This window comes from Brassica rapa, chromosome A03 (assembly GCF_000309985.2).
Source record: "Brassica rapa cultivar Chiifu-401-42 chromosome A03, CAAS_Brap_v3.01, whole genome shotgun sequence".
Classification (NCBI taxonomy): domain Eukaryota; kingdom Viridiplantae; phylum Streptophyta; class Magnoliopsida; order Brassicales; family Brassicaceae; genus Brassica; species Brassica rapa.
Genome location: NC_024797.2, coordinates 9584987 through 9606031, shown reverse-complemented (window position 1 = coordinate 9606031; position 21045 = coordinate 9584987). Strand labels below are relative to the sequence as shown.

Here is a 21045-nt window from a genome sequence, read left to right as displayed (position 1 = left end):
CATTTTAATGTGTTTGCAGAAAGGGGGGACTGTTAAGGATTGAACTTCTGTGTTGTTGTCCAGAATATAACATAATTTCTATTTTGTATTCATGTCAATCTGCTTACGTTGGTTTGGGTCTGAAACCTGTAAGGCTCGCATGTATTAAACCGTTTGCGGAGTAAATCATTTTAGGTTTTGTTACCCGTCACTTCATATTGTGAACTTAGCATAACTCAGGCATACAAAAGCTTCCTTATATTTTAAGAATTTTAATCCTAAACTAAGCCAGACAATACAATGTAAAAAGATTTCCAATCTTGATCAAAAAAAAAAAAAGATTTCCAATCATCAGAATAATGTAGTTCGACGACCTTTTCAAATTCCTTCACGACCTCCTTTAAGCATTTTTGGACTTTGTGTGTCCTAGGGTAATGTGTGTGTGTGACCTCTAGTAATATTGTCTGTGTGTGTGCCAAACTCTAAAAATTTGTTAGATGAGAGTGATTATCTTCCTTTGACTTAAAATGTTGAATCTATTCTGCTTAATCATCAGAACAAATGTAATTCTAATATACACATTTTTAAGATATCTCCTCTGTCTTGTACATGTGTTGATCAATGATCACGTCCCAAAGTCTTGTAAAAGAATGGAACTTCTTTACCTGTAGCACAATGTAGCATCCACAAGATCAATTCATTCAAGACAGTTTAGTTTGCCTGGTCCGAAGCAACAATTCAAAATCTTAACTTGCAAAAGCCAAAAGCAAACTGATCTTTAACTCCAATAACTAAAAAAATAAAAAATAAATAAAAGAAGGATAGACATGAGTGACATATGTACTATGATGGCTTCCCATCGAAACCAAACACAATTTTGCATCAAAGTTTTGAAGAAATCGATGAGTGAATTGAAAGATAAAAGAAGGCAGCGAGGAGTCTCTTTAGAAGTCGCTGTTCTCCTATAAAGATCTTTCTGTAGGAAGGAACTTAGAAATTTCAAAAGACGTTGAGTCAACAAAAGGTAAACTCCTCCTCTTATGTGATATTCTCTCTGATCCGATGAATAATTGTTCTTGAAAATCTTGTTCTTGTTTTTGGGAGTTTCAGGTTCAGACATGTCTTATATACCTCCACATAAGCGACACTCCAAGGATCCAGACAGACCTTCTCCTGTTCCAGATTCTCTAGCTACAAAATTCAAGAAGAACCTCCACTTTAACGCTAGCAGCAGTGACAAACGCGACCGTATCATATACTCAGGAGATTCCATTACCAAATGGTTTCTGATTGGCTCCAATGGAATTGAAGATGAGATTCCTCTATCTGCTAAGCTTGTCCCCTTGTCCTCTGATTCTGTCCTATGCAAAAAAGGAATAAAGCCTTCAATACTGATGAGCATCAATGACCATAATGGTAAGTGACTGTGTTTGTTAGTATCTCAAGTATAGTCTGGATGAAGATGGATTGTGTCAATATTAGTGTGATTTTGTATGTGTTATGAATATTGCAGAGAGTAGAGAAGAAGAAGAGAGAACTAGATGGCTGTTAATAGCAGAGAAGGTCCAGGAGGATCTTGTGTTGGCATATGAACGAGCTAAGACTGCAATGGATGGAGAGAATCATGTATTGAGATTGGTTACTAGCTTTGGTAACAATTTCTTCTATGGGTAAGTGTTCTGAATTTTACATTATCTTTGCTAACAGAAGTTCTCTTTTTATTTACCTCTAACACATACAACATTAAACCAGGCGAAAATCCTCTAATAAGATCTTCTCTACTGATGTCCCAACTTCTTACTTAAACTACATCAAGTCTAAGCTTGTACCAAGACATGGATTCTGTATTGACTTGGAGAAGGAAAGATACACTGTGAAGGTACTTGTTTTGTTTTCTTGTAAACCTTTACTGTGCTGTGGAATGTCATATGAAGTATACTTTGTTGTGTCTGGCTTCTACTCTCAGGTATCGCATTATACTCGTCCCAATGAAACCATTAACTGCAAGTGTACTGTTAAGGAAGATGGACGGCTCAGTATGTACAAGGCAAGTCTCAAGTTCTTACTTTGTTTGTGTCTTCTAATGTCTTACATGAAAGCTTGTGTCTTGTTTTTGGAACAGGTTGAACATAATCAGATAAGACATTTGGTTGTTGATGTATCTTGCATTGATAAGAATCTTGACATGAGGCTAATGCTAGCTGCCAAAAGGAAAATCACTTCTCTCACTGTAAGTTAAATTTCTGGCATAATGATTAAAAAAATTTCTCTTGGACTTATCTCTGGTGATGTTTCTGTGATGAGCAGGAGAAAGAGATAAGTGACATCAAAGGGCTGCTTGATTCAGCTACAGTTGATCCAAATGTAAAAGGTGGTTTAAGGTGGCCCTTTGGTAAATCTTCATCTGGGGATGGATACAGTGTCTTTGAATCTTGTCATGTTAAAGCTACAGTTTACAAGAACCAAACTCTAAGGCTTAGGGTGAGAGAGACTGATAGATACAATGAGAGGATTGGAACGGGGGAAGTCAAGAGGGAGGTGATTCTGATGCTTAAAGACATGAACACTAAGTTACAGGTATGTTATTGTGTTTTTATATCTATGAAATTCTTAACAGAAGTGAAGCTTATAGCCTTTATTTCAATTGTGGTCTGCAGGAGCAGAACATTGATAGGGGTTGTGTTTTGGAAATGGTCAGAGATGTTCTTGGAACCTTGTGGGACTTCTTGCATTGTGAAGCCTATCTTACATGATAAAGAACGATATGATGTTGATGGTGCTGTTGAATTTCTCACTCTCTTTTCGATTCTGTTGAGCTTTTTGGTACAATATATATGCTTTTTCAAAGTTTCTGTGTGGGTTGTGAAAAATTAGACCTGTTGTCCTAAAACGAATAGAACTTGTGCTATTGCCTTTATATTTTGCATTCAGCTGCTTTTTGTTGGTGCATAACGTTTGTGTCTTAACGTTGAAGTCATCTTCTTTTTTTGACTTTGACTTGGAAAAGGTTACAGTTTTACACACTAACACAAATCTCTATGCCCCTGATTAGAATTTACGTCCACCCTTAGAAAATTTAGATTTGTTTAATAATACAAAAATCTAAAATAGACCATACTTATCCAAATAATCAAACTATTTTTTATTGGTTTTATCTACATTAGAAGAAAATAAATGGTAGGTGTAACAATTACTATTATTTACCAAAAACTATTTTTTTTTTTGAAAAAATGGTATATATAAACACAGTTTTGAAAATACCATTTATATACAAAAACTGATTATATGACAATAAACACGGAAAATACGATTTTTATAAATTAAAAAAAATATTTTTTTCTTAATTGTTTTTTTTTTTTTTGAAAAACAAAAGTAAAATATATATTAAAAGGGAGGAGTTGTTAAAAAAATATTAAAAATAAGAAAAGATAAACAATCTCAAAGCTTTATAATGTCAGTGTTCAGAAAGAAACCAATAGTAACATCGAGGTTTAGATAAGTCTGCATAGATTTCGATTTATTCTCTCAACTTTGACTTTTCCTTGTGTCAATCACCAACAACGGGAACCGCTTGAGGTGACAGTTTTGGAAGAGAAAGATGTAGCTTTGAAGGAGGAGATGATTTCTGAGAAGGTTTAGGAGGTGACGATTTTGGAGGAGAAAAGACAAAAAAATGAGCTGTCATACATATAAGAATTATATATTTCTCATTCTTAAATATACTAACTTTGATCAAGAACTACGGTTGAAGTCATTTTCAAAACAATATTGATAGTGATACGATTTCATAGTATTGTAAGATTTCTCTATTAAGAATTACACTGTTGTCTTTTATCTTTTATTTGGAGACGGTTTTGGAGGAGGTTTACGAAGAGGTGATCGTTTTGGAAGAGGTTTAGGAGGAATTGATGTTTTTGGAGGAGGAGGAGTTGATATTTTTGGAGGAGGTTTAGGAGCATGAGGTGGTGGGGTGGTATTGGTGGTGGAGGCACAGATGAAGAGGCTAGTGTGGATGATTTTGGAGAAGTAATTGATTGTGAATTGGTTTGATACAAGCGTATTATTTGCACCATCAACATACGTCTTTGGGATTGTGAAAAATTCTTTCGGTACATTGTTCATCATGCGTTCTCATGGTTGTAAATAAGAAGAAAACATAGTGATATTATTTGTCAATGAGAATCATTCAGTCTTTGATTATACATGAACTTCAACACTAGTAAAGCGCTGGTTATCTGTATTGCTTCACAAATGAAACCAATAATGTGTTATGTAGTGTCACATTGTATGAGATCTTGCACATCTCTTGCATGCTTTGAGCAGTAGCAGCCATTGTTGCAGCCGCATTCCCATGATACCCGTTTCCAAATCAAAACAATATCTTGAAATCCAGCAGACATGAAAATTCCATTATCCAGTGTGTCTTCATGGAGCTCTAGTACATATAACATCCACAAGTGGTGCCAAATGCACATGAGTGTTCCTTGGGGATCTCAGAAATTGAGCTTCGAGCGAGAATCAACGCCATCAACTGCATTAGTCACTGTAATGCAATCGGTTTCATCATCAAGATTATCCTCTGAGTTTGTCTCAACATCATTATCAGCGAGAGGTACATGTTCACTCTGACTATCAAAAAGCACTTGAGGACACGTGCCTGAGTTTTTACTAAATTTGAAGAATGATCAACCATACAGTTCTTGTCAATAGCCGTGTACGTGTCTGCTTGCTTCAGAAAATGAACTACATGACAGAGTTTCAGAAGGGATGATAGAGTTTATAACATCAAAAGGAGGACCAGATCTTGAAGAACCAATTGGATCTACCTTGTTTCCATCATTGTCTCCGTTAATCAGAGCATGTCTAGCCACTTCTGAAGATGGTTCAGCGACTTCTAGTGTTAAAGATTGAACACTCAGTGAGAGACTGTCCTTGGACTGGAACATGATATTGCTGCTACTAACTGATTCCATCATCAATTCTTCATCTTCTAATGCACTGCTTGCACAAGTTGTCTGCACTTTAACTGACTGTTAGTTAATCAAACTCTCTAAAAGGTTCAGATTATTCACCGGTGAAGAATCTATGTATTTTTCATCAAGAATACTCTTACAGGGAGATTTGGTGTATGTGTCTCTGTCACTTTGATCCAGATATGTCATGGGACTTAAGATACACTACTTACCAGTGGGCTTTTCTGAATTTTATTTTCTGCTTTTAGTGTCCCGTTAGCTGTATCATGGCAAATCTCCCCAGCTTTAGAAGACAATTTATAAGTATTGGTCGCAGAGAACCAATCAAACTAAAATATGACAGGCTAACAACAGTATGGTTAACATCATCACTGGACATGTCAGCGTGATTATCATACACATCAAGGTCTTCCTTCGGGACAACACAGCCTTGGAAGTTCATGAAAGTCTTCATTAAGCGTATAACTGGATTCGTTGGTAAATTACCTATTGAGATTATTTGCACCACAAGTTGCAGAGAAAAACATACTTGTTCCATGTTTCCAGTGTTCTCTTGATGATCATGCTAGATGTGGAGTTCTGATGTTTGTACTAAATGTAAACATTTTGACACAGAAGATAGAAGAAAACATACGTTTAACATTAAAAACACAGAGTGATTGAGAAGCAACGAGATGTTGGCTCATCAATCATTTTGGTTGTTCCAAGCAAAGTAACAAACATAACTTAACCACAACTTATTAATCTCCCACAAGGAGACATTTCCTTTTCATTTTGTTTTCTTCACATCTTGGAGATTGAGTAGTCCATGGCGTCCACGAGATAGTCCGCGTCTTCCTTAGTGAAGCAGAGAGGTGGTGTGATTCTAAACACGTTTCCAAAGTAGCCTCCTTTCCCAACCAACACACCCAACTCTGTAACAACATTCATTACAAAGACATGTTAGTTTAGTTTCAACAGCTGAGACGAGTAGAGAAAACGCAAAACCAACAAACCTTTCATTTGATCCATGATGTGCAGAGTCTCGGCCGTTGCAGGAGTCTTGAGCTTGCGGTCACTTACAAGCTCTACTCCAAGCATCAGTCCTCTCCCCCTTACATCCCCGATAACTACATTAAAGAAGCATAGACACATTGAGCAAGTTTAAGAACAAAGTTTAAGAGGACACATAGAGAGAGGGAGAGACAGATTTACTTTCATGTTTCTCTTTCAGCTGATTGAGTTTTCCTTTGAGGTAAGATCCAACCATTGATGCATTTTCCTGAAGCTTCTCTTTCTCAATCACATTCAGAACAGCGAGACCAGCTGTAGTAGCCACAGCATTCCCACCAAATGTGTTGAAGTAGCATCGGCGTGTCAATACTCCTGCTATCTCCGGAGTTGTCACAACCGCTCCCAAAGGAAACCCATTCCCAATTCCCTGTTTACACATCATCAAAAGATAAGACAAATCAATTTCTGTTGCTTCTTTCAGGACTGTAGAGGCAGAGTCAACTCTAACCTTTGCCATGGTTACTATGTCAGGGACGACATTGTGAGCCTCAAACCCCCAGAAGTTGCCAGTGCGAGCGAATCCAGACTGAACTTCATCCGCAATGAACAATCCTCCAGCCTTCTTAACAATATCATAAGCTGCTGACATATAGCCCGGAGCTAGTTCCACAATCCCTCCAACTCCCTATTCACATTCGCAGTGATATTATTTCTCAACGATTATCATTTCACTCTATGATTTGTAAACGAAATTTCAACACTAGTAAGAATCTGGTTACCTGAATGGCTTCACAGATGAAACCAGCAATGTGTCCGGTCGTGCCATATTGGATGAGATCTTGCACATCTCTTGCATACTTCTCTCCATCAGAACCAAACACACCTCTGTACGGATCCGGGTTTAAAGCGTGGTGAGTTCCAGTCTGCCAGCAGCAAGAGAACAAAAAAACAAATATCAGAACACAGATATCTCATCATAGTTCAAGAAAAAAATTCAGAAGAAAGTGTCTATAGTACCTGAACAACGTTGAACTTCCACAAGCTATGACCAGTAGCTCCCATTGTTCCAGCGGCGTTCCCGTGATACCCATTTCGAATCGAAACAATGTCTTGACATCCAGTATACAACTTAGCCATCATGAGTGCCAATTCATTAGCCTCTGTCCCTGAGTTGGTGAAGAACACCACCTATTCCAATAAAACCAAACCCCATAAAGCAATCAAATTTGGAACACAGAACAAACAAAAAAAAAACAGAACACGAATGGTCCCTTTAGTACCTTGAGATCACCAGGGAGTTTGGAAACGAGAGCTTCAGAGAAGTCAGCAATGGCATGGTTAAGGTACATAACGGTAGGATGCTGGAGCCGCTTGATCTGATTGATAACAGGCTCAACCACATCAGGGTGACAATGTCCACAGTTCACAACTGCGATTCCTGCAAAGGCGTCCAAGTATCTCCTTCCACTCTCATCGAATAGATACTGCATCTTCCCATCCACAATGTTCAGCTGCAACAACTCACAAGTTAGAAATAAATTTAAAATCATTTTTTTTTGAATAAAAAATAAATTCAAGTTAATTCGATTTTCAAATCCTCCACATGCAGGGCCATCATGAAATTTTGGGTATAAACATTTTTGAATTTATTTTAATAATTCTTTTTTACAATTCAGGGCCATCATGAGACCGGACATGGCCAGTGTTTCACATAAGACGGGACATGGCCAGTGTTATGGATAAGACCGGACATGGCCACGTGACATTGAGAACAAATAAAAACAAAAAAAGAGATTCAATATTAATTTATAATTATATTTAATAGATTCCATCATGACCACAGAATATTCCGATGATGATCACAAAAAAAAATCAGGAGATTCATAAAACAATCGATCAAAAAAAAACGAAATAAATCGAGAAAAACGTTACCGGCTTTCTGAAGAGGAGAGGCATGGAAGGGCTGAGGAACTCCTTCCTTTTGTTGAGGACTTCATCGGCGGAGGGGCCAGAATACGGCGGCGGAGTGTAATCGAACGGCGGAAGCCTCGCCAGAAACTCGTCGGTGTCCTTGACGGAAGCCGTCTGAGACGTCGATGAGATGCATCGCCGCAAGAGGGAAGCGGAAACGTTCTGGAGCGATCTTTTCGCCGTGAATCTCTGCATCATTTTGATTATCTCTCTCTGTTTTGCGGCAGAGACTGCTTCGATGGTTACAATGATGATGAGAAGAGAGAGATGATGATAGTTGTTATATAGAGAGATTATTTGATGACGAGGCTTGACGCCATTGGATCAATGCTGACGTGTCGCAGGTGTATGTAGTTACGGAACTTGATTTGACAGGCTGGTCCCTGTAACGTTTTATTTAATTACGGGATTCTCTCATGTTTTCATGATTGAGTTGAAACAAAAACTAACCTTTTATTTTTATTAGAGTTAAACAATTTTCATTTTTTACAAATAAAATTAACAAAATAATCGAATTTTTAAAAAAATTCTGAAGTTATGTATAAATCAAAATTTTAAGTGATGAAAACTAAACTTTGAACTCCCTAACAATTTAATGGTAAATTCTCAGAAAATAGTACATATATTTTCTAAATTTTGGAAAACTCAACCAATTCAGATATTTTCGATTTTTTTTAACATAATATTTTCGATTTTCTAAGATTTTTTCCTTAGTGTGCACGAATTAATTTCTGTAAACACTGACAGAAAACAAAAGACTCTTCAAATGAGATTTATTACTATTCAATGAATGTATTGACTGACATAAAAGTCAAAAGACATTCGAGTCTAGAATTAGAAGTAAACATTGCATGTAAATCCTCCAACTCCAGGAGGGGGAAAAATCATTTTCGCTGATATTTAACAGATTTTTTCTGTTTTTTACCAACATTTTTGTTTAGTTAAAGATTTACTTCTATAATCAGTTTTGACTACTTAAATACACTTTGCTTCGGTATTTTACAACAAAAATACATAGCATGTACTAATTATCAGTTATTTTACCACATTCAACCATTTTAAAAAATTTATAGAAAAGCGAATCTAAAATTTTAATGCATTTTTGGTTTACATATCTAAAAATAAAACGTTCAGAATAGCGAACCCACATCCCAACTCATTTTCCTCTCAAGAGGCAATAGTAAATGTTTAATACGCAAGTTGTTTCGTAAATAAACAGACCTAGATCAAGTTGCATGTGTATGGTTAAGAGAAAGCGATAAAACATGTTGTTCGAGTGTATTTGGTATAGTACAAAAAAGAGTAATGCGTTAGGTGAAATGGGATGTGTCAATCATGAGACTGAACATCTACGGTCCAAAACAATAATATATAATTTGTTCTTTTTTTCATGATAGCTACAAAATTGAAATGGTTCTATATTCCCAAAGATAGGACACATAATTGTCTAACCTTAGCATAAAGTTGTATAAAATATAGCCTAAGTTACAAAAAAAAAAAGTTGTATAAAATACAAATGCATGGAGGGGACCATATGTGTATGGGGCACGTGCTCTTCGTAAGCTAGTGGAACTGCTGGTTTATTTATTTGTTAGTCCTAATGAACTCAATTAGTGGGGTTGGATTATGTGTTGCTTAGTATTGTAACAGTTGCGTCTAATTGCTTTGTTTCCGCTGGATAAACAAATGCGTTTAATAAAGATTACTACGGCGTGATATTAAATTCTAAATTGTTTTCTGTTTGCCGTGTAAGCTAACACACTTAGACCGATGAGCATGATGCTGTTCGTCTTATCCCTTTATTTTTATATTAACCCCGTAGCGTTAGATAAAGATTGAGATTAGTATAGACTTTTGTTTTGTTTGTCAACAATTTGTTTTTCCCCGGGTTAAAATTGAACGGTCAATTTTTTTTTTTTGTTATTTTTTGTCTGTGGCATGCCGCATGTATTATGTGGTCTTTGAATGAATAATGACACAACAATAACATTAGTACACACTAGTATGGCATATTTTTTTGGCTGATAAATTTTCTTCATGTGAAGATTTTATGTTTATTAATTTTATTCAGTTATAATATATATTTACAAAATTGTTTCTAAATAGTTTTGAATGTTTAGTTGTTATTGCATAATATGTGTACATCAATAATGGATTGTATTGATAGGTTAGACAGTTTGGATATAAATGTCTGATATCTAAAATATCAAATTTCATGAAAAAGAGGGAATATATTACATTGGAAATATGAAGGACATGAGAGGAAAAGGGGGAGTTGATAATGTACCAATTCCTCCAACCAAATCTGCTTACATCTTCTTCTTCTTTAGGTCAAACTGCTTACACCTATTTTATATTAGGCTTTTGAGTGTATTTTTTTTTCGTTTTAGGCATTTGTTTGTTTACCAGAATTAAACTTTAGTATTTTGCGATTTCTTTATTTTAGTTTGATTATGTTTGAATATTATTAAGTTTGTAGTGTTCTTAAATTAATATTAATCATAAAAATGAATACATTTTCGAGTTACATATTTTCCCTATATCTAAACTCTCAAATAACGTGACCATGTAAGACAATAGCTACATGTTTGCTTCATCGTCGCCAAAAATAGCTAGGCAATGCTCTCGTTTAATAAGGAAACATAATTCAATAAAGCAATATGCGAATTAGATACTGTATTTAATTATGGGTATGAATGATAACACAAAGCGATAAACGTTTTTACTGGTAACGTTGAGCTGTACAAAAAGGCAGAATAGTAAAAAGAAAAACAAAGACAATGCAAAATTAGATGATGGTATCATTTTTGTTGAACTGTTTTGTTCATCCATCATTTGAGTGATAACCATTTAAACTGTACATCGGCTATGATATATAATTACTACTCAAAACTCTTCATGTTTTTGTTTGGCGGTGTGTTTTTTTTTTTTTTTTTGATCAAACTAGCATTTCATTCCATAATGAAAAAGGTTTTACTCCCCCATAATGGAGTTTGTTACAGACATAGCAAGGGCTAATTTTGCCACAGAATCAGCCTCAGCATTAAAGTTCCTAGAAATGAAATGGAAAGATATGGAATCAAAGAGTGATAAGTAGTGATAGATATCAAACATGATACCGAACAGTTCAGGTTGGTTTCCTCCCTTCTTCAAAAGATTGATAAGAGATAGAGAATCCGATAGAACCGCTAGGGATCGGACGTTTGAGTACACGGCAGTTGAAACCGCCAAACGAACAGCAATGGCTTCGGCCATTAGAGCTGATGATACATAGCTATGCGCTTCAGATAAATTGTGTCCAGGTCTCTCCATACTTCCCGAGAAAACTCCCCCTATCCCGCATCGTCCAGTGTTGGCATCCCAAGCTGCGTCCACGCTGCATACTAGTATATCAGGAGAGAAAGTCGGAGGAGATCGGAGAGCTTGAGGTTGGGGTCGTAGTTGTGATTGGCCAGTCAGCTTTGGTCCCATGCTCTCAACCTGCGCGTTGTTCCATTCCTTTGCATCCTGCACACTTTTTAGAGCAATTTCTTGAGCTGTGAAGCTTCTGTTCTCAAAGATCAGTTTGTTTCTAGCTTTCCACAAATTCCACATAACCCAAGGCCATATCGGGGAAGTTAATCCAACCGGAGGCAGAGGAGTGTACTTAGCACCGTTCTTAACAATATCTTCTGGCGACCCCATGATGGGAGATGGCCTCAGCGCGACCGGGATAAGGCTCCAGACTTCTTCTGCAATTGGACAGTGGAGGAAAACATGGATGTCGTCCTCGTAAGCCCCACACTTCTTACAGGCAAAGCTCGCTACTCCTCTGCTTTCAAGGTTCGAGCTAACAGGTATGGCCTTTTTAAGAACCCTCCATAGGAAGTCCTTGAGCTTTGGTGCAGTTTTAACCTTCCAGACATGTTCAAGCCAGTTTATTGGGTTGACCCTGTTTTCAGGTTCCTTATCATCGATCATGCCAATGCCATAACCTGTTTTAGTTGAGTATATGCCTGACCGTTCTGGTAGCCAAAGGAGAGTATCAAGGGAAGGCGTTGCACTTGTTTTTATTCCCAAAATAGCGTCCTCATACTGAGGTAAGATAGCTCGGATTCTCTCCACATCCCACTGGTTACTAAGTGGGCATAACAGCTCACTCACTTTCATTGAGTGGTTCTCTGCTGTAGCAGGTCCAATTGGTCGACAAGGGGTGTTGAAAGAGAGCCAGGGATCGCTCCAGAGTCCGATCGATTCACCATTGCCTACTGCCCAACCAAGTCCCTTCTTGAGAATCTCCCTTCCGGCTAAGATACTTCTCCAGCCGTGAGAGGCTGAAGCAGGGATAGCACAATCCATGAATGAAGAGTCCTTGGCGTATTTCCCGAGCAGTACTCGAGCAAGCAAAGACTGAGGATCCTTGATGATTCTCCAGCCAATTTTTGCTAACAAAGCGTCATTGAAAGATTCGATGTCTCTAAAACCGAGACCTCCCGCATACTTTGGCAATGCCATAGTTGTCCATGCAACCCAACACATCTTCTTTTTCTCCGTGTGTTATAAACTTTGTTATAATGTTAAATTAAATCAAAATTTACTATGCTACAAACTTGAAACTGATATATCTTATGAATAAACAAGACGAGTCATTGCATTACGAAAATCATAAACATTTTAGGAATCAGAACCGGCTATATCACAGTACGATAGATCCTTTACTTTTCATTGAAGGAGAAAACGTTCACGGCAGATACAATAAAACCAAACCGGCTATATCACAGTACGATAGAGAACATAGATAGTATAGCTAAAAACAAACAAAAAATTTAAAACACTAAAAATGAGGAGTGGTCCTCTACACTCGATGTCGGTAGTGTTAAGAAGAGAAAAGTGGACTTGAGAATTATAGGATACATTCAGTAATCCTAAATTCGAATTTCATAATTATCTCATACATAATTCGTGAGAACATTTATTTAGTCGCAATACATATATCATTACCCATGCATTTTATGCTTTCTTACATATCCATATCTCCGACATGATCAAATCGAACTCACAACACCATCATCGTCATTCTCCACACTCCTCCTTGGGTTCACGACCCTACAATTCAGTCTTATCTGGCCTTGGTTTCCTGTCAAAGGTTGAAGATCTCCCATCCGAATCATTGCTTCAACGAATGCTTTAAAGAACACGGACCTGTTGCTGCTGTATTGCTCCACTAGTGGAATCGTGTCGGCTTGAGGAGTCGAAAATAGTTCTTGATCACTTTGAATCAGACCTCTCCCGTTACGAAGATTGGTGTAGTATTGATTATCGAAAGTATTTGGAGTGACGGGGTCGAAGTTGGCCAGAACGGTTCCGTCTCGGTTTTCAGGGCACAATGCACGCAGTTGGGCGAGGTAAGTTATGTCAATACTCGGGTCTGGGCCATTGGTATTGTTGAAATTGTAGAGACGAGGTGTCACAAGTTGACATTGTGCTCTTCCAAATGTGTGGGCACCTAACAATTTTGACAAAAAAGGTTTATATAGATACATTTTTCTTTATGTTTAATCAAATATGATGATTATTAGTGAACGAAAAAAAACAAATATGATGATTAGCATGTTTTGTCATTCTACAAATTCATCTTATAATTCAAAATTAATTCTACTTTTATTCAATAAATATATACTCACTCTGTTTTTAAAAGATGTATTTTTTTTGTGTGACATTACAAAAGATATATTAAAATTTTATTATAACTGCATTATTTTTTGAATAAGCTATTTTCTATAATTTTAAACGAATAGTATTTTAATAAGTACAACTAGTTTTTAAAAGTTTACAATTCACCATTATTAATAATAATTGTATATATATTTTATTTTTATCTTTGAAAAACAGAAAAGTATAAATAACATATATATATCTATTTTACGATTATAAAATTAGATTAAAATGCGAATTAACTTTGCATTTTGCTAGATACTTAAGTTGATAAGTGAATCCAGCTAACTATCAACATACAAAGATAAAGTGTATCTAGATAAAAGGATGATCATATATTGTAATAAACATGAAATTTCACCAGAAAGAGCGACTAGATCTGAGGTGCGGTTTAGACCAACGAGAGCAAAACTTGCTTTAAGTTCATCAAGAGTGAAAAATGGAGAAGGAAGTGTATTAGCCCCAACGAAGAAAGCTTGTAAGCCGTCTCTCCTCCCCAACGGAACCGACCAACTTGGGCCTCCTGACTACATAACATAAAACGCTAACGTCAACATTCATACCACTCTCGATTAATTCATACATATTATAAGCCATGATGTAAGTATGTAATATACCAAAAGGACTGATACTTGAGAAGCGATAGTGAGGATATCTGCACAAGACACTGTTCTTGGGCAAGCTCTCTCAATCTGGGTTTTCATTCTATCTATGACGTTAAATCCTCTAGCCGAATTTGCGTTTGGCAGAGCATCTTTCTCAGTCCTGAACGATGTGGAATTGTCCAGCAGTATCGAGGCATCACAGCCCTACAAAACCATATTACATTACATGACCATATTGTCAACAGGATTTTGGGAAAAGCCTGATAAAACATTCATCGTATCCCAAATTTTTAAAAGACAATATACATATGTCGCATAATCCGTAAATTGTCAATTTTAAGATTAATCTAAAAATGTTTATAATCTCAGATCTGGCATGCGATTGTGTATATTATTTAATCTAACAAATTCTTTTAGTCTTTGTTCTTTCTGTAAACGTACTTTTATCCATGAACACGTAGTGGATTTTTCTTTGGGTATGTGAAGAGATAAGTTGAGTAAGTTCTTACATTAACGAAACAGTCATGGAAGTGAAGGCGAAGGAGGCTAGCGGTAATACGAGGATCAGAGCCCATTTCACGGACGATGATATTCCCAATGATGTCAAAAACACCCGGGCATGTTCTGGAATAAAAATCAGGCCTTAACTGAGCATTAGAGTTTGATGCTTGAAGCAGAAGGCAACCCAGGATTAGGGCTCCCACAACACTGCAAGAAAATGAAGGAGAAACCACCATTTTCCAGGAGTGAAACAAAAGCTGGTTTTGAGAGTGTGGCTGATCAAAGAAAAAAAAAGAGTGGTGAGTGTGGATGATGGGGAATTAGCTTAAGCCTAGAGGAGCATTATATATAGAAGCTTGAGTGTTTTCTTCTACAGTATTAGACTATTAGCTAGGTATCTATAATCTATTTACTAACGTGGTTGAAGGAGAAATAATAATTAGTTATAAGAATAAAATTCACTGGTTCTATTAAGTCCATATGCACATTTATATTGTAGATGTGGACTTTTTACTTACTACAAATAAACGCATTATTCTATGAAAAGATAGTTCTCAATTCCACATATATTTTTAGTTGTATATCTATTTCAAGGCATAAATGATTCCTTATGAGAACTGAAATCACATTATTGGGTATGATAAATGATTAATAAACGCCAAAAATGTCAACTGTACATAGTACGAAAATTATATTGTATGATACTGAAATTATATTTGAAATTATATTTTTTTTTTCAAATTTGAAATTATGTTTATAACTGTATAAGAAATCGTTGTAGTTGTCTATCATCACGTGTTAAACATTTTTATTAGTAACGTGCTTTTTCTTGATATCTGACTCCCTAAGAAACTGTCCATTTAAGGTTTGCTAATCATATAATACTGTTTTTTTTTATATCAAAATATACTGTGTGATAACTTCCTAATTAGCATATACTATTTTCATCTTCGGACCTCTTAACTAGGATAGGTCCATCTAGTTATTGGACGACAAACAACTAAACATATCGTGTTTTTTGCTATTGGGTTTAAGTCTGATTGTACGAAAATATTTATATAACGACACTAGCGTGTACCAAACTAACATGCTACTGCATATTTTTTTAGAAACATGTATTGTGTGAGATTTGAATTTGATGAACAATAACAATAATACGAACTCGTATGCTATATTATTTTGACTGATACATTATCTTAATATGAAGATTGCATATTTTATTAGTTCTATGCAATTATAGTAGATGTTTTCATAATCATCTCTATGTAGTTCTGAATGTTTAGTTGTTATTGCAAATTTTTATAAACATAATGAATTATAAAGAGTAGACATTTTGGATATGTATATGTGTGACATCTAAATATCACGTTTCATGAAAAAAGAACGAATATAATACATTGGAACTACGAAAGATTTTTTTTTGTCACTAGGAACTACGAAAGATATGAAAGGAAAAGGGGAAGTTGATAATGTACCAAGTTACCAACATCCAACCAAATCTGCTTACATCTTCTTGGTTTCGGGTCAACATGCTTACAATTATTTTAAATTGGGCGTTTGAGTAATTTTTTTTTTTTCGTTTGTGCTTTTGTTTGTTTACAAAAGTAAAACTCTTGTTTTGTGATTTCTTTGTTTTAGTTTGATTATGTTTGAGACTTCTATCATTAGCTTTTTGGTGTTTTTTCTTAATCAGAATTAGGTTTGTAGTTTCATGACAAACAAGCTTTTGTTAAAACCTTATTTTCCAAGATGTTAATTAACTTTGAAAATCCGAATTACATTTTTCCATAAATATAAATCCGAGTAGACAATACGATTCCGTTCTTCTCTTGCGGATGTTTGATTCATCGTCGCCAAACTAGCCAGGCAATGCTCTTATTTCATAAGGAAACGTATTTCAATATTGAGCGACCATCAGATATTTTTTCTCGGATATGATTAATAACACAAAGCGATAATTAAAAAAGTGTAAATTTATAAAGAGTTCATAGTACTAAGAAATATAATTTTAAAATGGTTTTAGGTTACATCTTTATTGAATTTTTCATTTCAATTTAAAGGGCAAATTTTTAGAAATTGCATAATTCCTCTTAACTTTTTAGTCACGGCACTGTTTGTTCCCAAAGTCATCTAGAATTAAGACCCATAATTATCTCATAACTCGTGAGAATATTTATTTTAGTCGAAATACATAAATTATTCCCCATGCATTTTATGCTTTCTTACATATATATGTCTCCGACATGATCAAATCGAACTCACAACACCATCATCTTCATTCTCCACACTCATGATCCTTGAGTTCACAACACTACAATTCAGTCTTATCTCACCTTGATTCCCAGTCAAAGGTTTAAGATCTCCCATCCGAATCATTGCTTTTGCGAATGCATCAAAGAACGCGGTCTGGTTGCTGCTGTATTGCTCCACTAGTGGAATCGTGTCGGCTTGAGGAGTCGAAAACAGTTCTTGATCACTCTGAATCAGACCTCTCCCGTTACGAAGATTAGTGTAGTATTTATTATCGAAACCATCGGGAGTCACGGGGTCGAAGTTGACAAGAACGGTGCCGTTTCCGTTTTGAGGGCACAGTCCACGTAGTTGGGCGAGGTAAGTTGGGTTAATACTCGGGTCTGGGCTATTGGTACCGTTGAAGTTGTAAAGACGAGGTGTCACAAATTGACATTGTGCTCTTCCAAATGTGTGACCACCTAATATTTGACAAAAATAAAAGTAGAGTTACATCTTCCTTTTTATGTTTTAATCAAAGATGATCATGAGTCATGTTTTGTCGTTTTACAAATTCTTCTTTGTTAAATATATGTTCCCTTTGTTTTAAAACAAAAGAATGTTTTTGATGTTTTGCACATATTTCTAAAATATAATAAAATTTTGATTATAAAATTAATTACTATTTTCCCATATTAGTTCAATCAATATAATTAATTTTTTTAAGCTTACCGTTTATTGTTAAATTAAATTAATATAAACTGCATACACTACAAAAAAATAAGCAATTCATAACTAATGCGTCTCGTCGAAATTATTTTATCCTGATAAAAATTTGTTGGAAATTTGCAGGAAAACCATTTATTCATTTATTTATTTTAGAAACAGAAGGAATATTAAATAATAGATAACCCTAATAAACTAATTATAATTATAAAATCAGATTAAAATGTGAATTAACTTTGTATTTACCAGATATTTAGATGTTAAATGAATATATCTAACTATCAGCATGAAATTTTTACCAGAAAGAGCGACTAGATCTGAGGAGAGGTTTAGACCAACGGCAACAAAACTTGCTTTAAGTTCAGCAAGAGTGAAAAATGGAGAAGGAAGAGCTGTATTAGCCAGATCGAAGAAAGCTTGTAAGCTGTCTCTCCTCCCCAACGGAAGCGGCCACCATGGACCTCCTGACTATATAACATGGACGACTAACGTCAACATTCATACCATTTTTCGATTAATTCATACATATAAGTAGGTATGTACATATATATAATATATAAGTAGGTATGTACATATATATACCAAAAGGACTGATATTTGAGAAGCGATAGTGAGAACATCTGCACAAGACACTGTTTTGGGGCAAGCTGTCTCAAGCTTGGCTTTCATTCTATCTATGACATTAAATCCTCTAGCTGAATTTGCGTTTGGAGCAGCATCTTTCTCAGTCCTGAATGATGTGGAATTGTCCAGGAGGATTGATGCATCACAGCCCTACAAAACCATAGTACAATACATGACCATTGTGTGTATATATTAATGTAACAAGTTCTTTTACCCTTTATTCGACATTTAAATGGTATGTAAAGTACTTTGTCCATGAACACGTAAGTTTTTTTGTGTATATGGAAATATAAGTTGAGTGAGTCCTTACATTAACAAAGCAGTCATGGAAGTGTAGGCGCAGGATGCTAGCGGCAATACGAGGGTCGGAGGCCAATTCATCGACGATGACATTCCCAATGATATCGAAAACATGCGGGCATGTTCCGAAATAGAAATCCGGCCTCAATTGAGCATTAGAGATGGATGCTCGAAGCAGAAGGCAACCCAATATTAAAGCTCCCATAGCACTGCAAGAAAATGAAGGAGAAAACTTCATTTTCTAGGAGTGAGACAAAAGCTGATTTTGAGTGGTGAGTGTGGATGATGATGAATTAGCTTAAGCAAAAGGGGCATTATATAGAGAAGCTTGGGTGTTTTCTTCTATAATATTACACTAGTAGGTATTGTTTTAAAGTCATAAATCATCTATTTACTAGAGTGGTTGAAGGAGAAATAATAATTAGTTTTAAAATAAAATCCACTGGTTCTTTTGAGGGTGCTCAGGTTCTTTGAACATGATGTATATAGTTCATTAATTTTTTGGTTGCATTTTTCGCTGTGATTAATCGGCCGTAAAACTGATCATATTTCATATATATAATTAGATATTTTAGAATAATTTTGTTTTAACTAACTCCAATAATTGTGAATTTGGACTTTTTACTTATTATAAATCGACGATCGTTCTATAAAGAGAAGAGAGAGTTCTCAGTTATGCCTATACTTTTAGTTTTAGTTGTACATCTATTTCAAGGCATGCATGATTCCTCATGAGAACTGATTTCACATTATTGTGTTTGATAAATAATTTAAAAACGACTATAAATGTCAACTGTACATATAGTGCGAAAATTATACTAAAATCAAATTTAAAAATGATTAAGATTTTCAAATTTTGATTGATGTAGAACTGTTAAATATTTCAAAATAGATGAAGTTTTAGGATTATACACAACTATTAAAAAACTTGTTTTTTTCTATTAAAAATATCATTAAAATATAAATTAAAAATTATTCAACCAATCACAAAACAGACTACAAAATATCATTGGCTACACAGTTTTTGATAAAGTGAAAAAGTGCATTGATATATGAAAACATCATCTATTTTGAAACATCAAAAACTTCCTAAAACATCATTTATTTTGAAACGGAGGGAGTATATTTTTAATACATAATTTATAATTGTATACGTATCTAGGAATCATTGTATCAATATATCAAGTGACAAACATCTTTTTATAAGTAACATGTTCTTGTTGATCTTTTATCTCTAAAAAATAATATTTATGTACTTTTCTAAAGAAATCAACTTTAAAAACGTATATTCGATCAATTTTATGTACTATATCCATATTTTGTGTTAAGGTTTGTTAATCATATAATATTATGTGATCATTTTCTAATGGCCTCTACTATTTTCCTCGTAGAATCTTCTTAAGTAGGATAGTTTCCTAATCAGCAAATACTATTTTTCCTAATATTTAACGATATAATACAAATCACATGTGAATAACGTTTTGTATTGATTTTCCCTTCACTTTCCCGCGAAAAAGATAGCATCAGAAGCGACTTTCACAACCTGCACAAGATAATTTAATTTGAGATAACATAGTTACCTAATACATGTCTCAGTTCCATACGACTCCATTCTTATGGTTAACCTAATCTAATACTTTCGCTCCTTGTCTTTTCTTCTCGTGAGTTCAAAGCGGACAAAGGATTAAATAATTTAGAGAAATATCAAATATCTAACAAGATAGTTTCTTTTCAAATATAATACACCAAATCTTACATTGATAATAGCACAAATTATTTGCTTACGTTAAATGAATTCCAAGAAAATTTAAATAATACGTTTGGGTTCTTGTTTTCTAAAATTAAGGATTCCCCATTAAATGATATTTTGAACCGTTACATGAATTATGTCCTATTATGAGAAATTTAAGCAAGTACTGCTATATTTGAAACAAACACTTAAAATGTATATTTTCAGAGAATTGCTCTTAAATTTGTTATTGCGAGTAAATGGAAAACTAGTACTTCGCAAAATAGGGGTGCAAGTAAAGGGTAATATAAAACATTAGCTAGACTGCATTAGTCATCCTCAAATCAAGTTGAAATCGAAGACAAATGAGACAGAAACAAAATGAAAATATTAGTTTAAAGTGTTTGGACAAAAGGAAGAAAAATCAAACAAGAAGTTGGACAAATAATTGGCGAGAACATTACATAGATCACGTTATTGATGACTAAATATAATCTTTTAGGTGAGAGAAAAATAAACCAGAACTAAACCGAAGATTTTTGGTTAAAGAAAATGTATGAGGGTTTGACCCAAAAAAATATGTATGAGGGTCTTTGTGAATGGTTACTGTGTACGTATGTGTATATAAGAATATGAATAGACCCTTTATTTTTCTGGACCCTTTTTAGTAGAAGTGTGGATGATTGTTAACAGAGATTAGGGATACTTAACCCATGTCTGG

The 21045-nt window shown here is 35.0% G+C and overlaps 4 protein-coding genes across 4 annotated transcripts; 1 reads left to right on the top strand and 3 right to left on the bottom strand.

The window, feature by feature from the left end:
* Positions 1-801: 801 nt before the first annotated feature.
* On the top strand, positions 802-2968 carry LOC103857783. Its single transcript, XM_009135008.3, has 8 exons — positions 802-1003; positions 1090-1395; positions 1493-1649; positions 1732-1858; positions 1946-2026; positions 2102-2209; positions 2287-2556; positions 2637-2968. The coding sequence occupies exons 2-8, from the start codon at positions 1098-1100 to the stop codon at positions 2730-2732; spliced, it is 1137 nt and encodes a 378-aa protein (XP_009133256.1). The 5' UTR covers positions 802-1003; positions 1090-1097; the 3' UTR covers positions 2733-2968.
* A 2558-nt stretch (positions 2969-5526) lies between these two features.
* LOC103857781 (alanine--glyoxylate aminotransferase 2 homolog 2, mitochondrial) lies at positions 5527-8182 on the bottom strand. The gene is made up of 8 exons (XM_009135005.3): positions 7878-8182; positions 7226-7456; positions 6963-7133; positions 6725-6868; positions 6454-6630; positions 6147-6372; positions 5948-6061; positions 5527-5866 (listed from the first exon to the last, which is right to left on the bottom strand). The coding sequence occupies exons 1-8, from the start codon at positions 8112-8114 to the stop codon at positions 5736-5738; spliced, it is 1431 nt and encodes a 476-aa protein (XP_009133253.2). The 5' UTR covers positions 8115-8182; the 3' UTR covers positions 5527-5735.
* Positions 8183-12786: 4604 nt separating this feature from the next.
* LOC103857780 (peroxidase 22) lies at positions 12787-15047 on the bottom strand. Its single transcript, XM_009135004.3, has 4 exons — positions 14725-15047; positions 14228-14419; positions 13972-14137; positions 12787-13401 (listed from the first exon to the last, which is right to left on the bottom strand). The coding sequence occupies exons 1-4, from the start codon at positions 14950-14952 to the stop codon at positions 12941-12943; spliced, it is 1047 nt and encodes a 348-aa protein (XP_009133252.1). The 5' UTR covers positions 14953-15047; the 3' UTR covers positions 12787-12940.
* A 1798-nt stretch (positions 15048-16845) lies between these two features.
* LOC103857778 (peroxidase 22) lies at positions 16846-18926 on the bottom strand. The gene is made up of 4 exons (XM_009135003.2): positions 18606-18926; positions 18254-18445; positions 17971-18139; positions 16846-17427 (listed from the first exon to the last, which is right to left on the bottom strand). The coding sequence occupies exons 1-4, from the start codon at positions 18831-18833 to the stop codon at positions 16964-16966; spliced, it is 1053 nt and encodes a 350-aa protein (XP_009133251.1). The 5' UTR covers positions 18834-18926; the 3' UTR covers positions 16846-16963.
* Positions 18927-21045: the final 2119 nt, after the last annotated feature.